Source organism: Nyctereutes procyonoides, unplaced genomic scaffold, assembly GCF_905146905.1.
Source record: "Nyctereutes procyonoides isolate TBG_1078 unplaced genomic scaffold, NYPRO_anot_genome, whole genome shotgun sequence".
In the NCBI taxonomy this organism is placed as follows: Eukaryota; Metazoa; Chordata; class Mammalia; order Carnivora; family Canidae; genus Nyctereutes; species Nyctereutes procyonoides.
This window is the reverse complement of record NW_026575125.1, coordinates 86,997,196-87,024,094: the sequence shown is the minus strand read 5'-3', so window position 1 is coordinate 87,024,094 and position 26,899 is coordinate 86,997,196. Positions and strand designations below refer to the sequence as shown.

General features: G+C 35.9%; 1 protein-coding gene across 1 annotated transcript; it reads right to left on the bottom strand.

The window, feature by feature from the left end:
- Nucleotides 1–950: 950 nt before the first annotated feature.
- SLC6A14 (solute carrier family 6 member 14) lies at nucleotides 951–26,570 on the bottom strand. The gene is made up of 14 exons (XM_055338886.1): nucleotides 26,328–26,570; nucleotides 25,174–25,339; nucleotides 21,586–21,717; nucleotides 20,120–20,281; nucleotides 18,657–18,795; nucleotides 17,402–17,534; nucleotides 15,378–15,518; nucleotides 9,893–10,121; nucleotides 7,942–8,067; nucleotides 6,658–6,776; nucleotides 5,858–5,957; nucleotides 5,472–5,581; nucleotides 2,797–2,964; nucleotides 951–1,638 (listed from the first exon to the last, which is right to left on the bottom strand). The coding sequence occupies exons 1-14, from the start codon at nucleotides 26,373–26,375 to the stop codon at nucleotides 1,492–1,494; spliced, it is 1,920 nt and encodes a 639-aa protein (XP_055194861.1). The 5' UTR covers nucleotides 26,376–26,570; the 3' UTR covers nucleotides 951–1,491.
- Nucleotides 26,571–26,899: the final 329 nt, after the last annotated feature.

The following is a 26,899-nucleotide window of genomic DNA, read 5'->3' as shown; positions in this document are numbered from 1 at the left end:
GGAATGGAGTCCCGCATTGGGCTCCCTGCATGGAGCCTGCTTCTCCCTCTGCCTATGTCTCTGCCTTTCTCTCTGTGTTTCTCATGAATAAATAAAATCTTTTTTAAAAATTAAATGTATTAATTTAAAATTAAGCATTAAAATGATTCCTTTTATTTTTCATTTGCTGAGAACAAAAAGCCAAAAGTAGTAGTGTATATGGTTCTTAAGCTCTTTTGAGTCATAGATCCCCTTTAGTATTCTTATGAAACTTAGACTCTCTCTCTAGAAGAATGTATGTATACATACACACAGAATGATATGTATAATGTCAGTTTCATATGTTCTCTGAAGCCCAGGTTAAGAACCTTAAAAATAACTGAGAAGTTTCTTACATATTTAGGCAATGTTCACCATCCCAGGCTGTGATGTTTAAATTAGTAGTCAATAATCAATGTATAAGCCTATTAATGATATGTTTTTATTATCCTTTGTAAGGAAACTGGGACATATGACTTTCTAATTTGCCTTCCCTTATTCTTGACAAATTTATCTTCTATAAGTATGTAAATAGAAGATTATCATCTGTAAGTAGTAACTTAACTCAAGACAAAAATAATTTTACGTGATCTATTAAGTATATATTACAATCCTAAGATCTTAGATTTGATTGAAGCCATTTCCTCATTAGTATTTTGTCCCGTGTTCTATTTGAAAATAAACCTAGATTTCAGAGAATATAATGAACAACTCTTAATTTTGTGAAACACAGTAGAAATTAGGTGGGAGATATTTTCTTTCAAATATAACCTGAGGAAGATACTATATGGAGTAAGTATTCAAAGCTTCTGGATTCCATTTTCTAGATTTATCATTTACTGGCCATAGAATCCTGATTTTTCTGCCTTATTTCACTATTTGTAGGTGAAGAACATAACCACTAAGTTCACATAGAAAAAGAGACCCGTAAATACATGAAAATTTTATATATATATTTGGATTAAAAGTATTAAACTACAGTGCTCATATACACAATCCATTTTTTCATATATGTATGACATTTCTAGTTAAACGAGGCCTTCAATTTTAACACTTTCTTTTAAATATACTGATTTATTTCCCCCAGCTTTATGGAAAAGACAGTTTGTAAACTAAGAAAATAAAAGCAAATAATATTTTAAAACTTATATAATAGAAAATATAACAGTTTTCTAAATCACTGGCTCAATATAACGTCTTCAGCGTATTAGAAAAATATAATATTTACAAAAGTGACATAGAGACAGCTGTGTGTTATACAGATAGATAATCTAAAAAGAAATATAATAATCACATTGTTAAATAGTAGTAGATTCACATTATATTACATTCCTGCTTAAATGGGAAAAAAGTTTATACTATCATGAATATAGTATAGACGTTTTTCTACTCGGCCAGCATATAAATAAATAAAATTTTCCTCTGTTCTAAAATAATCACATTGTATGACCACATATTTTTATAAATTAGATCTCATTCTGGTTTTCTACTGCCACTAACAGTAGGTATTTCATGGTCAGTCTCTTTTTTAGGGTCTACCATGTCTTTATATCTCTCCCCACGATGTCGTTCCAGGTATGGACCCCAGTTAGAAGCTGGTCTGCAGCAGCTTACAAAGCGCTGAAAAGAAAAAAAAACTTGTTTTAGACCATAAGTGCTACATCTGTAAACAAGCAGATATCAAACCATATTTTCATTGCAAAATATTAAGTTTTTTTGCTAACCAAAATGAAATGGGAACCATAGAAAGGTAAAAGGTGGTCATCAAAAATTCTTAGTACAGTGTACTAAAAAAATGATAGTGGGAAGCCTAGGTGGCTCAGTGATTGAGCGTCTGCCTTCGGCCCAGGGCGTGATCATGGAGTCCTGGAATTGAGTCCTGCATCATGCTCCCTGCGTGGAGCCTGCTTCTCCCTCTGCCTGTGTCCCTGCCTCTCTGTATGTGTCTCATGAATAAATAAATAAAATCTTTTTAAAAAATTAATTAAAAATTAAAAATGACACTCAAATTTAACTGTTTATAGAATTATATTAACTACAAAACCAAAATAAGTGAGTATGTAAATGATTTGAAAAGAAAATGTATGGGCCTGTTTGAACAATGGAATCACTCCGTGTTTTTCACTGAATTCTCTGACATTTTGGTCCTGCCCTTAGAGTGAGGGTTATGTGAGGATATAAACCAGTGTATACCTGGGAGGTTCCAAGAACCAAATAAAAGGAGCTCAAGGATCAAACCACTGATTGGAATGAGCTTGGGAAATTACCTAAAATCTGACTGGAGATTTGTCCTAGTCATTATCCTAATGAGATGTCATGATCAACTGCATCCCCCTATGTCTCCGTGAAAGAGGGATCACTCAGGGTCTAGACTGGGTTTGAAATAATTTAGCAGGCTTTTTCCACCCTAAACAAACTATTAGTACATGTATTATAACCAGACAATATAAAGTAAGGATTATAGATATTAAGCAAAAAGGTCATTTGCTTTGTGTCATCTTCAGGGACAACTCAGTACAAGGATAAAAATCACAATTTCTTTGTGCTGAGCACTCTAATAGGAACTGAGGATATAGCAGGAAGCAACAGAAGACTCCTCCCTAAAGAAGCTTATAGTAGAAGACATATATATGATGTAAAGCTATGTTATGCACATAGTAATCTGAGGATTGTATCAGATTGTAACCTAAAGGTTCATAATCCCATATTACCACCATTTGAGTAATCACCATTTTCATCATAAGTACTTTCTACAAAGTGTAATATAAATGTGCTTACTTGAAAGATACTTCCTTCAGCTTGAATTATTTTTACTATGGCCATAATTGGAATCCAAATAATGCAGAAAATAATCATACACCAGCCTAGAGCAACTCCCCAGTCAGGATATGGAATTTGGGCATAATCAGGTCTATGAAATTTCACCAATGACCAGATCAAAATTGCCTGTGAAAGTCAAGTAGGAAAAGACAATTCTAAAGATTAGACTTTATTGCACTAACGATTTCAATTGCACATTCCTTAGAAATAATCTATCAAAAGCAATTAAAATGAAGATACATTCAAACAACTAAGATAATCCAGTAACTAGCCAGAAGAGAGTACTAAATGAACTCATCTAAATAACTCATATTTGGCTTTGAATAGATTCTTCCAAAATGAGCACCTCCGTATAGTTATAAAAAATACAAATACTGGTCCAACATGTTTTTCAATAAAATACTTTACCATGAAATATTTCAGATTGGAAACAAAATAATATCTGAAAATTTCCATTACTGACCTTTTAACTTTAACTTACAATAGTATGATTTTATCCTATGCTATCCAGTTTGCCAGCATAGCACTTAATTCAAGGAGAACGTAAAGTACCTTTTAGTGAACATGCTTTGCACCTTGCTTAGCAGTTGCTTCTATTATTTCCCAAGGCATAGAGCACCCCTTACTGCATACCCAAAACACACACATTCACAAACTACTGGTATATATTTGCTAAAGTACACTTCACTTCTAGCCTCTCTTTGAGAGAGGAAAAACAAACTCAATGTGTGTTTGGGTAAAACAGTGAAATCTGAATCTTCACAAGGAAAACACCTAATGGCCAAGTTAAAAAAAAAAAAAACTTCTTAAAAAACCTATTAGATATGTTGCTGCATTAAAAGTAATTATTTAGAAACTTGTAAGGCAGACAAAACAAAAACCAGAGTCACCTAGTAGTTTCTCTAAACTACTTAGCTAGCTATCTTTTACTAAACTCAGGGAGATGGAATGTAAGAATTTTATCAAATAGGTATTCAAGTTTAATTTTAGAATTAAATAGTTAATTCCATCAATTTAATACATTAATTCCCAGTAATTTAAATGTATTTCCCAATTATCATAATCTTTTACATAAATACGAGAGAGTGGATGAGGATACTGGAGTATCCATGACTTCATGTCACTTTATACAAAATAGATGATAATGTATATCATTTAATATTTAATACTTTTGCATTTTAAATTAAATCCAGTTGTCAAAGCTATTAATGAAAACTCACTGGCTAAAAAAAAATTTAGTGAGAACTTCTTAATTGATAAAGGGCTTATTTTATTATGGAGACTTGTCAAAAGAAGAAAACAATATTTAGTAGTAATGTCAAAATCATTTTGCTAGAATATGGAGCATCCAAAATATTTTAATTCAGTACAGTCAGTCCCAAACTGCTCCCTACTTGAAATTGACCTTATAAAATGTAAAAAATAAAACTTAACATTCTCTAAAACAAACATAATACTTCAGATGTGAAGCACATTCTGGATCAAATTATTTAATGCCCTTTCCTAGGAAAGACTTTTTTTAAAATTTTTATTTATTTATGATAGTCACATCAGAGAGAGAGAGGCAGAGACACAGGCAGAGGGAGAAGCAGGCTCCATGCACCGGGAGCCCGACGTGGGACTCGATCCCCGGGTCTCCAGGATTGCACCCTGGGCCAAAGGCAGGCGCCAAACCGCTGTGCCACCCAGGGATCCCCCTAGGAAAGACTTTGAGACAAGGAGGCAATGAGGACCAAAAGACATCCTCTATGAAGCTTTGCCGCTGCCCCCACCTCCACCATTACAGTAATTCTCCATCCTCTTAAGTGTTTATTTTGTCACTTACTGTCCTGAACTGATATTTAAAGGTATGTCTATATGTCATGTCTCTCGGGTAAGATAACTTTTGCTTTCCCTCAGTTCCTAAATAGCACCAATTGTTGAATTTAACATAAACTGTTGCCTCTGTTGACAGTGGTGAATTTCTTTTAGTAATTTTGGATAGTAAATACCTCCCATAAAGAAAAATGTGCACTAAAATCTGAGTGTTGTTTCTTAGCAATTAGTGTATTGAGATCATATTCCTTGCAGGCAGAGTCTGGGTCTTAGCAGAGAGGTTAGGGACAGTGTAGGTTGTTCAGGATAATTTTTAGGGAACTAGCAAACGAATGACTTATTTTTATTTATTCTATTGATAATTCTTAAGTACATAGGACTTTTAAGTCTATAAGAGCCTGTTCATTTTCTCAAATGGTAAATGTTTAAACATAGCCTCAAAAACAATACTGCAAATATATCTTAATTTAGGCAACTTGCAATCATAAAGCAAAAGTTGAAAGTCATTAATTTATGACAGTTTGCCTTACTGTCTCTAACATGAATTATTCAAGTTTATCTTAGAAATGTTTTATATAGGGATCCCTGGGTGGCGCAGCGGTTTGGCGCCTGCCTTTGGCCCAGGGCGCGATCCTGGAGACCCGGGATCGAATCCCACATTGGGCTCCCGGTGCATGGAGCCTGCTTCTCCCTCTGCCTATGTCTCTGCCTCTCTCTCTCTCTCTCTGTGACTATCATAAATAAATTAAAAAAAATTAAAAAAAAAGAAATGTTTTATATATAGATAGATATCAAATTCATAGCATATTAATACTTACAATCAGAAGAAGAGGAGTAATAACAAACCAGCAAGCTCTCCACCATAGCCAGAATATCCACCTTTTTGCTCCAATCATCATTTCTATATCTTCAATGAATCTGTTCCCACCTTAGAAAAAAAGAGTGCATTCAGTCCTTGCTTACATTTTCCTCCATTAATCATTGTGGCCCCAAATTATCTGACTGTCTAAAAATTTTCCTATACTAACTGTCTAAAAATTTTCCTATACCATATCAATGAAGTATACACCTTTAACTACATATTATTCATAATCAATTTTCCCAGTAATATTATACTTTACTATTTTCATAAATATTTTCATGAAAAGGAATCACACTAAATTAGTTAATAAAATATGTATATAATTCTGTAGTTACTATTTACCATAAATCCAGATGATTCCTATGATTTCCAGTATAGCCGCAATCAAAATACCCCATCCAGCACAGAAGTGGTCAATCAAATGAACCCAATAAATTCCAGCCTACAAAAAAAAAATTACATCTAAGTATATTTTAATTTATTTTTATGATTGATGAAGTCTTTAAATATATGCTCCCTGGTTTCACCTATGCTAAGATATGATAAAGGAATGTTTCCAAATGTAAACACAAATGTGGCTTTAAATATCTCAAAAACGATGCACTTTCCATCCTATACCAAGTCACTGTAAAAAATAAGCATTTAGAATACTTGATTATCAAAATTATATGCAGTGTCTGTGTGCTCTGTAGTAGCTGCCAAAAATATAGCATGTGTTCAAAGTCTATAACTTTCTTGTATTTGGGGAAATTTTCCATTATTGGATCACCTCCCCTCTTCAAAATATTATTAAATTTCAAAATTGTGCTATAATGGGAAAAAATTTGGGCTAAAACCCAGAAAACCTTGATCCGAGTCAGACTTGGATTTGTCACTAAACATCCTCTTAAACCTTTGTTTGCTTATTTAGATTATAAGGTACATTCCAACTAATAATTTGTCTATGAAAAAAATACTATAAGGGGCACCTGGGTGGCTCAGTGGTTGTGTGCCTGCCTTTGGCTCAGGTCATGATCCCATAGTCCTGGGAGCGAGTCCCACATCAGGCTCCCTGCTTCTCCCTCTCCCTATAACTCTGCCTCTCTCTCTGTGTCTCTCATGAATAAATAAATAAAATCTTAAAAAAAAAATCTGTACTATACCTGAGTCACACAGACGAGACCAAGGAGAAACAAAACCAAGCAGCACCCCAGAGTTATAGGAACCCTCATTTTCTTCATCAATTTGGGAAATAAATCTTGAATCGTTGTTGTAATCGTTTCTTCAGAAGGGAAAAATGGCAATGTTATATGTAAACTCATTTGCCAATAATTTTAATCAAAGAATTCAGCTTCTAATCAAATTTATAAATATATGCTGAAAATATACTCTAGGTCCTACTCCTTGCTTTTTTAAAAAACCCATAGGATCCTTTCTTTTGGCAGTTACCACCTGTTGGTTCTGATGAAAACCAAATGCAGCTCTCTTTATTTGTTATTTTTAGTCTGTTTTACAAGGTTTTTCATTGGTAGTAACTACAAGTTAACAGATCCCTGAAGGCTGACGTAGTTTGAAAGAGGGTTATAGGTAAGGAAGAATTCTAGAACTTTTAAATAAAATGAACATTTGAATAAATGGCATGGAGACAGAAAGGCCTTCTAGGTTTAAGAAAGAAATGTGTTCATGATACACAGTACTGGCTGAAAGTAGAAGGATGTATGGGTGAAAGGATGAAGATACAGGTTTAAAATTTTCAAGGGCTTTGAAAGCCAACTAGAGGAGGCCAGACGTTATACTGTATATAGTCAACTATAAAAGTGTATTTATGTAAGAGTGATATGATGAAAAAGTTTCCAAATTTCTAGGTGTGTACCCCAGGGGAAATCCCTATGTGTACATAGAGCCACATGCACGAATAATCATTGAGTTGCATGTGTAATTTTTCAAAATTGGAAATAATCCAAATGCCCATCAGTATGGCAACAGATTGTGAATTCGGTAGATATATAGGAGTATATATCAACACAGATTCACAATACATGTAAAAAAACAACTGTCAGAATGATATGTATGTTATGAAACTTCACACTGATGTGACAAAATTCTTGTGTTATTTATGGACATGTATATAATGTATCAAGCATGGACTGAATAACACACATAATCCATGGTGACAGTTGCTTCTGGGAAGGAAGAAATGTGAATTGTATTAGGGAGAGAAACAGGGGACTTCAATTTCATTTCTGAAGCAAATATGAAACATTCATGTCTGTTCCTTTTGGGTATCTACTGCATGAGTGCTTTGTATTTTTCTGTATTTAAAATTTAGTAAAAAAGAATGTTCAGATTCTAAGGGCAAACCTAATGGGGGCAACATGTTTTTAAGTAGAGGAAACATGAGTAAAATATAACAAAATATAAAATATAACACTCAGAGTATTACTTACCAATGGATGCAAACTGAGAGTCGAGACCCAAAGTCAAAAGCATGAAGAAAAATAATATGGACCAAAATGGCCCACCTGGGAGTTGGGCTAGCGCTTCTGGATAAGCAATGAATGCCAAATCAAAACCTAAGAAAAATGTATGACATTTAATTTAAATCAGTTGCCAAAAAGTTCATATATTTGAACATTTCCAAAATAAGATACTAGAAAAAATTCATTTCAATTTAGCAATGCCATCCATAATGCACATTCTCGAGCAACTCTTTCACTTGTACTCTTAAAAATATTCGACTTGGTTATTCAACAAAATGATAATGTGTGCATGTGTGCATGTGACGTGAATTAACCCATGAGATGAATTTTGTAAATTACTCACATAGGAGATCTTAACTATTTCAATGATTTTGTTTAACTCTTTCTTTTTTTTAAGATTCATAAAGAATAACAATTGTCTTAAACTCCAGAAACGTAAATTATATTAGCCTAGAAATTCTAAAAGAATTACACTATCAAGAAAGATATGCTTATGGAATGACTGTTGTAGTCTTTAGCTGTCTCTCCAAATGTTCACCCAGAATGTGTACTGCCATTTTAACTAGTATATGGACACTTGCAAACTTGTATATAACAAAACTAAAAATTGAATCTTATTTTCTGTTTGATGTATATTATTGTTATAGGTGCTTTAAATTTTTTCAATTATATTATATGATACTTAGTTGCCTTAAGTATTTTAGGTTTCTCCCGAGTCCTAGAAGACTGACCTAGGATTCAGCAGAATTAGCTTCTAACCTAGGCTCTGTCACTTCCTAATGATTTTATCTATCTACTATAAGACATAAAATTTCTCTGCATCAGTCCACTTCTCTGGAAATGAGAAGCTAGATTATCTATGAGGTCTCTTCTAGTCCTAACATTCTATTCTCCTGCATTGGTTTCTCCATTAAATGATACTGGCCATAAATAAATTTTTTTAATTTTTTATATTTTTTTAATAATAAATTTATTTTTTATTGGTGTTCAATTTGCCAACATACAGAATAACACCCAGTGCTCATCCCGTCAAGTGCCCCCCTCAGTACCCGTCACCCATTCACCCCCACCCCCCGCCCTCCTCCCCTTCCACCACCCCTAGTTCGTTTCCCAGAGTATTTTTTAAATATTATTTATTTATTTATTCATGAGAGACACACAGAGAGAGGCAGAGACACAGGCAGAGAGAGAAGCAGGCTCCATGCACAGAGCCCAACGCAGGACTCGATCCCAGGACTCCAGGATCACACCCCGGGCCGAAGGCAGGCTCTAAACCACTGAGCCACCCAGGCGTCCCCATAAATAAAAATTTAATGAGGAATTCCTACCACTAAGAATCCTGGAATTCTTTTCCTAAGATTCTTAGTCAGATAACTAAGCATCCTTAGCTAAAGAAAGTTAGGAAGTTCATTAAATAGATTCCTTTAAAGCTGGGCATAGCTGGATACTCAAAGTTACTTGGGTTTCTATCGATATGATACTGATGTGTTTTAAAAATTCAGACCCAATACTGCACTTGTACATGGAGGAATACACAGCCACACCCACACACATATATACTCTTATATAGTCATTCATATGAATACACACATGTATATATGTATATATACACACATAAATGAAGATAATATGTGTAAAGGCACCCATGTACAGTAGGCAGTTCATATGAAGGACTATGCAAAATTCAGACAATTATCTTCTTAAACAATTGTTCCCTAATATAGTCCTGTTTTCTCAGACAATCTAAAAATTATTACATGATTAAAGCAAACAAATTATATAAGATGAAATGAGAAAGAAAATGCAACACCCTAAACCTTGCTTGAGTGCTTTAAGTAAATTGCTACAAAATGTATTAGTGTTTCTTAAATGAGCTATACTGAATTAATCAAAGTTATTAACGTAGAGCATCACATACCTGATTTTACGACTTGAGAGACTTCCTTTCCAGATATATGAGCCATGTGTCCCAGTATAGAAAAAATAGCAAATCCAGCAAACACACTAGTGAGGCAGTTTGTCAAACAAACTACAATAGCATCTGAGAAGCAGTTGTTATTGAACTTATTGTAAGATGATAGAGCAACTAAGCCACCCCAAGCCACTGAAAGGGAGTAAAATATTTGAGTGGCAGCATCCTTCCAAACCTATAAGAGAAGATAATTCAATTTTTAAAAAGACACACTTTAAATTTTTTTACTTCTATAAAATACTTCATATATACTAATGAATTAATATGAATAATAATGAAATAAACACCAAACCCACTACTCAGCTTAAAATATGAAACGTTGTCACTCTTTGGAAGCCACCCAATGCCCCTTTGTCATCATATCACCCTTCAACCTCCAGTGGTAACTGTTATCCTGACTTATGTGTTTCTCATTTCCTTGTTTTTCTTTATATTTTTACCATAAAAATATGTAAACCCAAACAGTATGGTTTGGGTCTGAATTTTTAAAACACATCAGTATCATATCGATAGAAACCCAAGTAACTTTGAGTATCCAGCTATGTCCAGCTTTAAAGGAATCTATTTAATGAACTTCCTAACTTTCTTTAGCTAAGGATGCTTAGTTATCTGACTAAGCTTTTCATGTTATTGGGTTTATAGAAAAGTTTTCCTAATGGATGTAAACCTATGCAACATGCCTTTTTTCATTCAGTATTGTATGAGATTTATCCACGATCAATTTGAACCACATTACATTTCAACTTTATGTTGAAAATGAAAAAATATGGGCAAATTCATATGGTTTAGTTAAATATCTGTAGTTTTGAACATTTTTTTCACTGCCGTTTGCCCCACTATGTATACCACAGGTCATCCTTTATCTTGCTGAGGGACATTCAGGCTGTTCAATATTCTGCTAGTAAAAATGATGTAGCTGTAAGTATTCCTGTGCATGTCTCCTCATACCTAGTTGAGGAACTGCAATGTCAAAGAGTATATGATGCGTCTTCTCTTTTACTAAATATTGCCATATTATTTTACCACCTACTCTCACCAGCTAGGTGTGAGAGCTCCCATTCCTTCACATGCTTGCCAATATTGGTCAGAATTTTTAATATGGTCATATCTGGTGGCTGTCGAATGAGAGTTTTCATTACCCTAATTACTTACAAGGTTTAGTTTGTTTTTATGTGTTTATATTCCATAGGGTTTTTTTTTCCCTGTGAAATTCCTATTCATGCCTTTTGCCAATTTATTGTTTGGGTAATTTGTCTTCTTTGATCTCTAGCAATTCTTATGTAATTTGGATTCTAATCCTTTGTCTATTATATATGATAACTTTCCTCCCAATTTGTGGTTAACTCTTTTCACCTCTTAACATCGTGACCTTTGATGAGCAAAAGGTTTTATTGTTGTTTTAATGTAACTAAAGGTGTCCATCTTTTCACTTTCATGTATTGTCCTTGATTTCTCTTACTTAAAGAGAAGTCTTAGCCAAAGGTCATAAAGATACTGTCCTACATTTTCTTCAAAAGGATTTAAAGTTTTGCTCATATTGTTTTCAATTAACCTAAAAATTGATACAGTATATATTAAATTGGAAATCCCAATTCATTTTCTTTTCTAGAGTATCATTTGTCTAAAGATGATTTATATTATCAATTATATCAATTGGATGTCAATAATATCAATTAAATAGTCCATCCTTTCCCCCATCAATCTGCATTGCCACCTCTGCCATATATCAAGTTCCAAATGTTCATGAATCTATTTCTGAGACTACTGTTCCACTGGTCTGTAAGTCTATACCTATGCTAACACCACTTTATTTTAATTCCTATAGTATTATAATATTGTTTCATATCTAGTAGGACAGGTCTTCCTTCTTCAAAAACACCTTTTTTTTTGCCTTTTTCTCTTACACATAAATTTTACAATCAGTTCTCAAGATCTAAGAAAAACTGCTGTCAATCTGATTAAAATTTTATTGACTGCATACCAATTTGGGGAGGATAGATACATATCCATTCTTAACAAGGATAGTAGTAGGCAATTTTTGAAGAATGTTGATATATTTAGACATCCTTTAGTTTGTTCGTTTAGAGCCCCGCATAGCTGGCCTCCACTCTTTAAGCAGCCTCCCACTCACTGCATCCAATCTTACCCCTTTACTAGTGTCCCTTTTATAATTTGCCTCTCCTATATCTTTGCTAAAGGACAATAATCTTAGAAACTAATCTAATCTATGGAAATCCATGCTAACAGTGAAATTCTGTAGATAAAACATTACCCAAAGTAACCTAATTGTGTAGATTTCAAGGAATAAGACTGGCAAAGATTTGGGCAAAAGTGTTGTTTTTGTTTTGTTTTGTTTTGTTGTGTTGTGTTTTAGTCCATCTAAAAACAGGACTGCTCAGTGAAAGGCAGGCAATATAAAATGGTGACAAAGAGCTCTAGCTCTGGAGTCAAAGAAAATGAAGTTTATATCCAATACCTCTTACTCTCCTTGCCTTCAATTTATTTAACATTTTTAAGCCTGTTTATTCATCTGTAAAATGGAGAGGATGAAGAAAATGATGATGATGATAACTATTATTATTACAAGTGTACTCAGAATGATGTGAGAATTGAATAAGATAGCATATGTAAAGCAATTAGAATGCTCAATGGTAGCTATTGCTGTTATTGTGGAAAATAATCATAAATTGATAGTTTCTTTTATGGAAATTAAAAACTGTATTTTTCCCCTTGAAAGGTATGTAATCTATTTCCAATTTAAATAGAAATAAAAGTTGTTAGGGAATAAAATTTGCTAGATCTTCAGAATACAGCTTGATGTTAGATTATTATTATATTATAATTGCTTTATAATGGCAGGCAGCCAAAAGAAAGCAAAATGGATGGATGAGATAGGCATAGATAGATAACGGTTATTTCACTTATTGTAACAAAATCATTAGAAATAAAATGCTCTTATTTTTTAGGCAGCTGTACATATTAAGAGATGAACAACATGCTTATGTTGATCTCTCAGCTGCTTTTACTTGATACATCTTTGTATGCATATGTGAATTAGGGGGAGCTGGAAATTGGTGTGGCAGGTCTGGTTTCTATAAAAATGCTACTGCATACTATGATGTGTATCTAGGTTGCAAGTAAAGTGAAGCAAAATTCCAAAAGTAGTTATAATATCCATATCTATCAATCTCATAGCTATATACAAAATTATTAATTTAGGGATTAAGGAATCTTCATTCAAGATGCACAAACTGGCTGTGTAAACTTAACTAAATTTGAATCTTTCTGGGTTTCAGTTTCACCATTGTAAAATGAAGGAGTTAGTACGATAATCACTGAAGACTGGAAGACTCTTCTAGCTATAAATTTGTATGGTCCTCTGCTCTCCTACAGATTGCAACAAAGTTCAGATATCCAAAGAAAAGGAAAAAATATATATTTATGATCCCATACTCAGGATATGGATTGTGAGAGATTAAAAAAAATCTAAGAAAAAATTCTCATTACCAGCAACCCAAAGAAGGGTGGGCGTACTGTTTCTACCACATTGAAGAGGAGGAAGGATTAAATTGTATGTTTCATAAAGAGCTTTAGGTTTAGGTCTGATATTTTAAAGATAATAGAGACATTGAAACAGACAAATACAAAATAATCATATAAAATTTTCAGGAACTGTAAAGCTCAGGTGATCTCAGGCTTGTAAAAGTCAAAGAATATCAAAGGGGCTTTTCAACTGTGCTCAAAGTTAAGCTTAAAGAAAATGGAGGATCTACTTCTTAGAGAAAATGTTGCATCTCTAATAGTATAGTATAACATGACAGCAATAATTGAAATCATTGTGTGCTCATATTCATTTAACAATTTACCATTTTTAAAGTGCATTAATTAATATTTCATCTTGCTTAACAACCTGACAGAGAGAAGATGATGAATCCCAACTTCCATTTTATTTGTTTCTGATTCATCATCGAAAATGGTCTTCGAGTTGGGAAGATATTAACAAACAAGGTTAAAAGATGTGAGGCCCAACATAAATGAAGAAATAAGCAAATGGCCTGTGGACACATCAAACTATATTAATTTCAAAGACTAAAATAATAAAAGTTCATAGTTCTGAAATAATTTAAGGCTGTTCTAGTTAATTCCTGAGTGAAAATTATTTGGGTACAGGAAACTAAAGGCCAGACACTGACATCTCAATTTTCAGAAAAGGTAAAGGATGGATATCCATGACAAAAAAACTGATAAATTTGACTTGCTTACCAGAGAAATTCTACAACAAATAATTAAATGTGCACATTGTGGGGTGCCTGGATGGCTCAGTGGGTTAAGCATCCAACTCTTGATTTCAGCTCGTGTCATGATCTCAGGGTCATGATAGGGAGCCTGCACCAGGCTCCACACTCAGTGTAGAGTCTGTTTGAGATTCTCCCTCTCCCTCTCCCTCTGTCCCTCCCCCCGCTTGCGCTCTGTAAATAAATAAATAAAATCTTCTTATAAATATATCCATATTGTAAGTATTTAGAAAATAACAAATTGCTGGAAATTAGCATGAGTTCCTCAAAGAACACCACAGCAAATAAACTAATAACTATTTTGGATAGCACTGCTAATATGGAAGATAATAGTAACATAGTGTTTCTTGACTTCAACGTAAGACTTGGGGTTTTAGCTGGCCAGAAGCTTAATGTGTGCCAAAAATGTGACGTGTTTACTGAAAAAGTGAAACCATTCATAAGCTATGTGAATAGACGCATCCTATATACAGTCCACTTACTGTTAATGCTCTCTGTGATCAAAAATGCAAAAAATTTTATGTATCCATGATACACACAGCCATTATCTAGTGATAGACTGAAAAGAAGGTTACCCAATTCATATTCATGGCACACATTTATGTTTACAAGTAACAGTTTTGTTAATGGAATGCTTCATTCATTTCAAATTTGTGGTTTAACTTCATAATCCATTAGGTACACTTTGATCTTAATTTGGGGATATTAACTTTTGAAGCAATTAAAATGTGTATTAGATCATTAGACTTTCACCTATAATCTTGAAATCTGTGAGTTTATCCAAGAAGTCTTACTGTCCTACTCATCAACTTGCAGGTAGGTATCCAAACGTGACAAGTTCTTTTTCAGATTGATAGGCCCCAAATCTTTTTGGTCAAATAGAATCAGTTGTACAAATAAGATGACTTTTAAAATTTTTCTGCTAAAATGACCATCTCACTTCCAATAGGAAAGCACTAGTGTCATGTTAAATGGCTACATTAGACTTCCCAGTGAACAGAAACACTAACAAACTTAACAGCATATTCTTTTACAAGCCACTACATTATGATACTCTTACCTGCAACCAAAGATTTTCAGTGTTTGCTTTTATGGTTTACCTCCTCAGATAATCTAAAATCCAAATGAAGTCTTACCTCTGCTTCCCTAAGTTTTGTAAAATTTGACTGTGCTCCAATATAGTATGAAATGCCTTTTGATGCACCCTCCAGAGTTGCACCTCGGATTAGCAGGATGAGTAGGACAACATAGGGGAAAATAGCTGTAAAATATACCACCTAACAAGAAAAACAACCAGAGGTTGATAAGTTAAATTTTTAAGTCATGAAACATAATTGTATATGAACAAAATTGTTAGGCAGTTGACACTTAATAAATCTGGTGATACCAATACCAAAATTGGCATAATTTTCTCTTTCTTTTCCCACTCTGAGATGATCCATTTTCAAAACACTCTAATGTATGAAGCACTATTTCCTGGGTTCACATTGTAAATACACAAAACATCAGCAGTGGTAACTTGGAATCAAGGTAGAGTACCTTCCTAAATATGTCTTTATAAATGTCTGAGGGGACAGATATCACTTCTTAGTGAATTACTGCATTGAGGTGGGAAGGGAATGATTTTATAACTGAAATAACTGAAATAGTATATATTGTCCCCAAGGAGAAGGAAAATAATCTCCTAGTAGACATCCAAATCCCATGAAAGCTGATTAAAGTGAATACCCAACACTTGATATTATTATCCTTAGAGGTACCATTAAGTGAGTTTGATAGCACACATACATGTGCACGGCTTGTATCCTGGATAACACATAGTTCCAGATGATCAGATTGCTTTTGAGGCTGGCTATTCATTAATGTGGATGATTTCTTTGATCCATAGATGTCCTATGTTTGATAATATGCCCAAGGAGACAATTTAAAGTCATCCAGAGACCAATAAAAATTAATTGCCTAGACAAATGGCCTTTAATGGATTATTTCAATATTGATGTCAAAAAGGAACTACAGGTTTCAAAAATGTGCAATTGAAACATTTTGGAAAGTTTTCACTGACTTTGCAATATTCACAGTATTTTTGTGATCTAACAGAGGGTCTCATTATAGTTTAGCATTAACAATGTGCTAGATATTATACCAGGAATACAAAGATAGTAGCCACAGTTACCCCTGTCTTCTGTCTGTAAAGAGGTTTCAGTCTAGTAGTCATACATAAACATTCACTTTTCTGAGTACTGTACAACTGTTCACGAAGAAAATTCCACGTTGTTCCCTGAAATGCCATGACGTTCTTAGGAAAGTTTAAAAAATAAAACAATAAAGGGAGAAAATACAGTGTTTTTCAGAAGAGGACTCTTCACTTAAAAAGAGGGTTCTGAGTCAATTTTGGCAAGCTTTAAGAAAACGACTGCATATTTGATTTTTTTCCCTCTCCCACAAAAGGAATCCTGACACTGTCCTTATATAACTAGGATCTAGAGTTTCTAAACCAGACATTCCAATATACAATTCCATTCAAGATGCTTCTTTATATAATAGGACAGACAATTTTAAACACACACTCAAGCTTCAGAATGCTATATAAGCTAGCAGGGTCCAGTTTGAGTACAGTTGATCCTTGAACAACACAGGTTTGAACTGCATGGGTCCACTTAGATGAGGATTTTTTCAATAAATTCAAGTACTATAAATGTGTTCTCCTATGATTTTCTTAATAACATTTTCTTTTCTCCAGCTTACTTTATTATAAGAATACAGCATATAGTACATATAACATACTAAAATAGGTGTTAATTGACTTTACATGATCAGTAAGGCTTCTGGTGAACAGCATGCTGTTAGTAATTGTGAGGGAATCAAGTTATAGCTGGATTTTCAACTGCAAGGAGGGAGTTGGCACCCCTCACCCCCACATTGTTCAAGGGTCAGCTGAAATTGCACAACCCTAGTACTAGTTTTTGCTTGTTTTGTTTTATTTGTACCAATAGCAGCAATCTTATGTATTTTCCTACAGCCAGGCTGCCTACTTAGAAAGCTTTTCACACATTTGAATATTCCCATTATAGAAAAAACATGCATTTGATTGTGCTTGACATTGAACTGCAATGAAATTGGAAAAGAGCTACATCACTATCTAATGTGTTTTCCAAATTACCTTGCCAGAAGACTTGATTCCTTTAAATAGCGCTGCTCCAACTATGAGCCAAGCCAGAAGAAGACAAAGTGCTAAATACCACACAATTACTCCAGTCTCATCCATTCCACTTGACCGCTGCAGCGCCACTTTACTGAAAACATACAAGTCTTTTTATGAACACAGAATCACTTGTCTTAACACATTGAATTTTGTAATATCTACAGCCAGGGAGATGTTCATGAGTATTCCATCATATTAATGCATTAATGTCATATGAGCTATAGTACAGAGGGCAAAAATAGTTCAATGAAAAGCTAGGCTCTGAACTTTAGGGTTAACTGTAGCCAAAGTTCCAAACCCTAGAATAAAAGATCTACTAATTCTTTTAGCTATGATTTGCCCCCTAGTATTTCAAAGCTTCTTTATGTAAAATAAAAATTAACCTTACATCAGATTATTTCTTTTATTTGTTACAGTATTTTTCTCAAGGTAAAATGATGAAGAACACATCTAAAATTAAATTATTCATCATACTTGTAGTTAGCATCAAACCTAAATGGTCCCAATTTTTAGACCTTTTTCAAAGGCTTTCTATAAAAATCAATGATTTCTATTTAGGACCTGCATGGATCTAGGGTTTTTATTCTTAGTTTGATGTTTGGGAACATTTTAAGTTCCAAATTTTTAAACGGTCACACAGAGCATTAACGCATAGATGCAGAAGAGCTCATTACAGCAAGAGTCAAGGCAGTTTGGTAAGGGTAAAATGTAGGTATAAGTAAGGAAAGTAAAGTGTAATCAATTAAAGTTAATACAAGTAAATATAACCCCAAATATCTATTTTTATCATATAATGATAATCATAAGCAAAATGGATAATGAAGAATGGTAGCCTTAAATAGCACCAAATATTACTCACTACCCAACAGTTTACTATTAGAATTTGCTGAGTATACTCTAAAATTTGAGATTCTTTTTCTTCAAAGAAATGCCCTAAATTATACATGACAAGCACTGAACAAATCATCACCAACAGTATTGTGCTCATTTAACAAACAATTTATAAATGGCAATTTGTTGACTATGAGCTGATCCTGCAGGTTACTACCACTCACATAGGGTAGGTAAGCATTTGAGTCATGTGAAGTATAATTGGCTCTGATTCCCCTTTTTTTCTACTTATACAAGGCAAGGAACAAGCTGATCAATATTTTATTGTTAGTTCCAAAAACTTAAATAACATCTGTTTAAATAGATTATCTAGCATACTTACTTCCAATATTGTTCACTGGGAAGTTGCCCTGGCTGATAAGCTTCACTTCCATTGATGCAGGTTAAACTGTTGTTGTATATCCAGCTTCTATTGACTCGGATGATCTCCCCCGTATTTGTACTGACATTACAATGAGTAACTAAAAATTATATATAAAAAAAGAATACACACACAGAAACGTACTTAGTTTTAGAAGAGTATTTTCCTGAAAAAAAAATGTGTTTTTTTTAAAGATTCATTTACTCATTTTAGACATAGAGCACATGAATGGAGAGGCGAAGGGAAAGAGAGAATCCTGAAGCAGACTCCCCACTGAATGTGGAGACCTATGTAGGGTTGGATCCCAGGACCCTAAGATCATGACCTGAGCTGAAACCAAGAGCCGGCTGCTCAACCAACTGCATCACCCAGGCACCCCCTCCTGAAAAAAAGTTTTCATGGTAAAATAATTAAACCATTTAGATTGTTATTTGGTGAGGGCAGAGGAGAAGTCTTACAAATGGAACAAGCCATGCACATTCAGCATCTTGAATCCTCTCTACTAGTAAACTAAGGGTGATTAAACATCATCCCTTTTAAACTGGGATTACATGTATAGTAATAACCACTATAAAGTAACAATAATTTTGATTGTGATTTAGTGCTCTAAAAAATTTTTGGTATGTGGATTTATTTAACTTATATAGACAAATGACACCTTTAAGTTGCTAAGAAGCATTAAAGCTTTATTACATTATTCTCCGATATACATAGGCAATCCCCGCAGTAATGGTCTACAATATCAATATGACATGATCCCAAAGACCAGCAACTTATGATGTGGATGACTTTCACTGGCTCCTGAAATACCACAGTCCTGTCAGTCCTGTCATGGATAGTGCTGGTCTCTACCACTTTCCCACTTTCTTCCTTCTCTCTTGGCTACTCCTAAGGATGGTTTGGCTTTACTGGCAGCCCTCAAAAATTAACATATTGCACTAATCACTTTTCAAAATTATCCATGCTTTATCCTGCTTTCATCAATAACCTGTGGCTCACTGTAAGATTTTATTTTTTTAATTTTTATTTATTTATGATAGTCACACACACAGAGAGAGAGGCAGAGACACAGGCAGAGGGAGAAGCAGGCTCCATGCACTGGGAGCCCGACGTGGGACTCGATCCCGGGTCTCCAGGATCACGCCCTGAGCCAAAGGCAGGCGCTAAACCGCTGCGCCACCCAGGGATCCCTAAGATTTTATTTTTGAATAATCTCTTAACACCCGACGTGGGGCTTGAACTCACAACCCTGAGATCAAGAGTAGCATGCTCCACTGACTGAGCCAGATGGGCATCTCACTGTTGGTTTACTTTAAATTGCCCCTATATTGGTGAGAAAATCGTGTAACTTTTTAAGCTTATGAGAAAGGATGAACGAATCATGCTCTGTTCACAATATCTTTTAAGAAAATAAGCAAAGTTACCTATAGGTGACCTGCTACAGTTCTGATCCGCCCAAGATGAACAATTTTTCCACGGCAGTTCACTTTGGAAAGAAGCAAACATGTAATAAAGACTGTAGGCAATTATGACATTGTAATAGATCGTCACAAAAATGGATATCAGGACCATCGTAATTCCCACACCTGGAAAAAGAGAACAGTTGAAATCAAAAACAAAAAAGTGCAATTTCTTTTCCTAATTCATTAAAAAAAGCTGCATCTCAATTTCCACAGAATCTATTTTAAAACGAGAAGGCAGGTTCAAACAACACGGTCTATCTTTTCTTTTTTTTTTTTTTGTTTGTTTGTTTTTTTGTTTTTGTAGGGGGGAGAGGAGAGGAAGTACTATTGTCTAAACAGCTTTTTTTTCAAATTTAAAATTATTTTGGTGACTGGCTTTCTGAAACCATTTCCTTTTAGTTAATTAGAAAATGATACTAAGATCAAGGGCAGAGGACCTGTATTGATCTGTCAAGTTCACATAAGGAATCACCCATGGCTATTCCTCTCTTATTATGTCTGAAAGTCCTTGTCAGAGTGAGTCCTGTTCTTGAAAACAAACAAACAAACACTATTCAAAACTCATATCCTATTGATCCTCTGACCAGTACTTACATCTTCATCTATAAGCCAATATTTTGACAAGTAGCAGATAAAGGCTCTGAATTAATATACAGGATTTCTACAAGTGCATGTAAAGAAAATTCAATAGTTCAGTAACAATCTGAATTTAAACTGCCAAAGTTTCTTGAACTTGTAATATCAAAATGTAGTTTAGCATACCGAATACAACTCATATGCTCAAGACTGGCTTTTGAGGTGGCTTCCTTAATATTCCCGCACAATGTTCTATTCACCTCACTACAAATTTATTTTTGATGCTGCATTGAGGCTTTTACAAATAGTTTGCAGCAGCTAGCACATAGCAAAATGATATCTTACCTTCAGACAGGAAGTCTGTTTGATGTTTAATAATAATCAAGGCACTTTGAAAAGCTTTGCCAATGTCCTATTCTATTAGTGTACCCAAGAAAACAAAGTGACCTGCCCTTCAACTTTGCTGAATGAGGCATTGTAAAAGATATGCAAAGGCAAGAAGACAAAAGACTGCATATGAAGTAGAAAAAAGCCAGAGCCATGCAGGTAATGCACAACAGGACTATAACTATGCACCAAGGGATTTTAAAAGCTGAGTGTAGGAAAATAATGACATCCTGACAACCCCCTCTAGTATCCTCCAGAACCCCATCCAGATCTTCAGCCCCAGAGAAACAGAAATACAAATTAACATTTGGTCTTTCAATTTTACAGTAGCAAAAATTCATAGAAACAATGTATGTTTCTTTGCCTTTATCATGTCCAAATATGAAACACTTTCCTGCTACATAGTGGGAACAGCTCTATACACAGATCAATAGGCACGGAAAGAAATACATTTTAATACCAACCTTGAAACAATGGAAGAATCCTCCAAATTGAAACTGGACTTAAGCTAGCAAATTGTCCCAGTGAACACTCTAGGAAGAACAGAGGCAAACCAGCCAGGGCCAGCATGATCGCATAAGGTATCAAGAAGGCGCCTAGAAAATGCAAAATAGAAGCAAAGCACTATTATGTCCCAAACCTCTGATGGCCCTTCGATAACCAGTGTAACATTGTGAAAGCCTTCTGATAGAGTGGAGTCAGAGCACTGGGTTCAGGCCCCAGATTTATTACTTTCTGTGAGAAAGTAATTGATTCTCTAAACCTTGGCTTCGTCTGTGAAATGGGATTCTAGTATTACCTAAAGAGGTTGCTATGATTATTAAAAACAATAGCCTATAAAAGAGCCATCCTGAGGACATGAATGATCACAGGCTTTGGAGCCAGATACACCTAGATTTATATCCTGACTCCACCATTTGCTAGTTACGTGACCTGGGGCAATCTACCTAACTTCCAGACCTTGGGTTCCTCATAAATGGGGAGAGTGATACCAACTCATCAGTCTGTGCTAAGGGTTCGATTATAGAGCCTATGTGAAAACCCTTGGCAAAATGGCAGGCATGCAGTTTATGTCCAAAGTTAGTTTCCCTCCTTTCTCCTTTCCAAATAAGCAGTCTATTTTTTGTAAGACTTCCAGTGCAAATGCAAAATGTGGTTCAGAGTGGAAGCTATTGCAGCTGAGTGGACTATTCTCCAAATAGTCATAAGGGTCTTTCCTCAATGTCCGTAAGAAATTTTTTGGTTTTAAGAGATTCTGAAGTTTTGAGATACATTCAAAGTTAACTTTCCGGGATGCCTGGGTGGCTCTGTGGGTTCGGTGTCTGACTCTCGATTTCGGCTCAGGTCATAATCTCAGGGTCATGGGAACTGCTACGGCTCCACTGCTGGCATAGAGCTGGCTTGAGATTTTCTCTCTCCCTCTCCCTCTGCCCCTCCCCTCACTGCTTGTGCATGCACGTGCACACACACACCCTATCAAAAAAAAAAGTTAACTCTCTATTTTATAAGGTAAGACTAATTCTCCTGCATTTAGATTATCCAGATCCCTTTTTTAATTTTTTTTGACCTTCATTATTTCACTTTTTTCTGCCCACTTTTGGGGCATAATTGCTCATTCAAACTTTTGCCGGGTTGTAGGTAGAAGCACGACAGAATATTAAACTTATTGATCAAGTACATAGCAGTCTTAACAAAGTTTAACAGGAAAACATGGGGATCAGTGGATTCTGTACATTTCACTGGCCCACACTGCACTATTTTTCTCACATATTTTCCATACTATGATATTGTAACATCATACCTGGGAATTACATTTTTCCCAACCTCAAAATATATTCCATTAAAAATAATGACACAATAAAATACTTGTTATGTACACGTCACTAGGTACTAGAACATAGAGACAATATGTTTTTATAGATGTTGCAATGTACATACCTTCATTACTATGACTAATTGAAGTTTTAGTCTTACCATGATAAATATGAAGAAAAGTAATATAGACTCTCTCTGTCTAAATACAACAAGGTAAATCTTACTAGCCCATTACAAATAGGGTGGGTTGGGTTGTTGTTTTTTTTTTTTTTTTTCAAAAAAATATGATTTTCCTTAGTGGTATACTTAGCTTTTTACCCATTATATTATTTTTAATTGATAACAATCATAATTGGTAAATTGCTAACATAATACACTGGTCACAAACTGTTGATACTGCTATCTCAGACCCTATGGTTATATGATACTTCTTCAAAACTAGTAAAAAGAATCCTAGATAAAAATGATTCCAAATTTTAGCAACAGTTTTCCAAACCTGACCATATTTAAAAATCTGATCAATGGGGATCCCTGGGTGGCGCAGCGGTTTGGCGCCTGCCTTTGGCCCAGGGCGCGATCCTGGAGACCCGGGATCGGGTCCCACGTCGGGCTCCCGGTGCATGGAGCCTGCTTCTCCCTCTGCCTGTGTCTCTGCCTCTCTCTCTCTCTCTCTCTCTCTCTCTGTGTCTGTGTGTGTGTGTGTGTGTGACTATCATAAATAAATAAATTAATTAATTAAAAAAAAGCTTAAAAAAATTAAAAAAAATAAAAATCTGATCAATTAACACTTGACAAATCTGAAATTCATGTTCTTCTCCTACACTTGGACAGAGGGAAAAAAACAATCAAAAGAGCCTAGGCTATTCATTACCTAAATGATACAATCTTTAAAAACTGAGAATTAATGTGATATATTAATTTTTAGAGGAAATCGTGAGAGAGATGATAGCATATAAAGAATAATAGCATTTAGTGTGTGTGGGGGGGTACGTTTAAAATTCTCTATTAAACCTAGTTTAATATAGTTCCTGGAAATTTATGGCCACCCCTGGGCCACTATATGATGGCAAGTCACAGGGAATCTCTGAAACTGTGGTTTTTCTGAACCTGAACACAAGACGCTGGAAAGGAGTCTGAATGCTCTTCGCTACACTAGACCTCAGGAATGAGACACCCAAAGGACTGTAATTCCTAACTCATTTTCCAGTTCAAACTTAGACCAAATCCATGACTAAACGATATAGGCTCCAGAGAGGGGAATTATTGCCACCAACACTTAAAGTGTTTGATAAACAGAGCTTCTCTCTTAAGTCTCTAAAGGCCAATATGAATGTTCTAATGCAACCAATTAACAAGGACTATAAGATTGAAACATCACCACACAAAATCCTATTATACCAAGAAAAATAATTATAGTGGCACAGTTTCACTGGTTCCCAATTATGAAATCTAAGGGCATGTCACCTCTACACTTCTAATAGAACCTGTAATTACAAGTAAATAAAATATGGTGTAAGTGAAAAGTTCTTTCAACACTACTAGGGAATTGTGCAATTCATTTTGTTTCCTTTTGTATGTCACCTCAGAGTTAATTTTTTTCTCCTTGTTCTAATGAGTCTTCCTTAATGATCTCTGAAGCATAAACAGTATCATTTTGCAGAAATTAAACACCTAGTCTTGAACTAAAGTCTATTGCATTCTAGAAGGATCCTCCGTATGGTCAATTCAATTAGGAATACGTGTAACTGAATATTGCAGCTTAAAATACTAGACCTTTACTTTTTAATCAACTCCTTCCAAACTTGTATTTCCACAATGTAATACCTTATGCTACTTAAGCAATGTATTTGAGCTTCATATTAGAATGAGAATCCCCTGCCTTTTGCTTTGATTCAGTCTTAAATGAGGCCCAACATAACTTGAGTCTGAACAGATTATCATGGCAACATGCATAAAAAAGAGCAATTGGAAGATTATATTCCATCTTAAATCAGAAACTCAGAAGTGCTAAAAGGGCAACTTTTATCAAGTTTATACCTGAGGATTTTGTGAGGCCAGCTTCTTAACTTGAGCTAGCAACTCATAGTCTAATGATGGATGCAATATGCTTGCTTCCCATTCCCCTACTAACCCAAACTGGCATATACCTCTGCTTAGTTCTTAAAATAGCCTCGGAGGCCATAGAGCACACCATTTAAAATGAAAGAGGAAAGAAGTTGAGGGGGAGAGGGCAATACCTCCACCATTGTTGTAGGTCAAATAGGGGAATCTCCACACATTCCCCAATCCCACTGCATATCCAACCATAGATAGAAGATAATCCGATTTTTTGGACCAGTTACCACGGTCCTGATTCTCATCATTTTCACCAACATGGAAATTCTCAGATGAAGCTGTCACTTTCTGGAGAAAAGAAAATATCAAGAGTTTGTCTTTCTACTATTAAAAATCCACAGAAGCATAATTTCACACACAGAGAGAGAGAGAGGTGGGGGGAGGGAATGAACCCTGAAAGCTGTAGCCAAGGGAAAGGCTTTCCAATGGTTGAGGAGATTTCTGCTAGTGGCTGCTTCCACTTTACAACATTTACCCCTTAAAATGGGGGGAAAACACCCGAACACCTCTTTAGATGGATATGTTTGCTACTTCTTTGGGTGAGATCATCCAAATTTTGCTAGAAAAGTTACGTGTGGTACCCAGCATGAAAGGGAAATGAGGGCAGACAAGTAAGGCTTCAAATACAAGTCTTAAAGAAGACTGGAATTAAATCAACGTTCTTGAGATTGCAGGAGATCTTTGAAAAGAAGGATACAACATAGCTTCTACTAAAACAAAGAATTTACAGACTCCTTTTGCTATCCGCTGATAGTTTGGGATGTTCGGAGTTAAGGGAAGTTTGACTTCACTCCCAATCTTGGAGAATAAAATCGAGGCTTCGCTGGAAGCCACAGAATAATACTCCTAGACAAATTCTCCTGTCCCACCAGGTAGAGCAGCTCTTTCTGCACCTCAGAGGGAAGGGGTTCTCTCCCAACCTGTTAGCTGCTCTGGGCTTTGGAGGGTTCCAGGTCAGATCAGGACACTGCATTTTCTCATTTCCCTCCATATGGACACAGTCTGGTCAGGGACAAAAAAAAAGCCCCAGGATTTTGTGGGCATACCCAAGGCAGAGGTTGAGGTGACCCTAAGTCTTCTGGCTACCCAGGAAGAGCTGTTCTCTTTTTCCTCTACTCTTGGGGACATCTCAGGCACACTTGAAGGTAGTTGAAGAGGAATGTGGAGAACAAGGAGCAGCCAGCAGAAGGCAAAGCCTGAGACTGCCTCCCCCGAAGTTTACCCTTCCCAGGCGCCCCCCCCCTCGCCACGCCTCCCACCGTTTCCAGACCCCTACCTCCTTCCCTCTGCACTTGAAGAAGCTCGGGCACTTCAACTTGTCCATGGTTGACTCACTCCCTCAGTTCGCTCCGCCTCGTCTCGCAGTCTGGCCGAGCTCGCCCGGCGGCAGGTGCTCACTCCCCCGTTGCTACCTGCCTGAGTGAGCCACCTTGCCCAGGGGTGGGACCATTTATGGAGGGAGCTCTCCCCTCCCCCTTCAGGGCGCCCTGTCGTGTCAATTACCGGAAGGGACTAAAGTGAGGCTCTGGTTTTCCCCCGGGGAAGCTGGCATGTAGCAATCCCCGGCCCCGGCCCCGGCCCCGGCCCCGGCCGAGGGCTGGGCTGGCGCGAGCCGAGCAGCCCGAGCGAAGGGACTGACAGCCCTGACTCAGAGCCTGGAGGTGCCTTCGCAACCTCGCCTCGGTCCGGCTTCCCGGCTTCCCCCTGACGTCCTCTCTTACTCTGGTCTCTGTCCTGACGCCAAGTGCTGATCTCCACCGGCGCGGGGGGCGGAGGGGGAAGGGCACGGTCTGTGGGGCCCGCCCCGTTCCCCAAGTTTCTTCTGAACAGACCCCGTCGTCCCGGGCC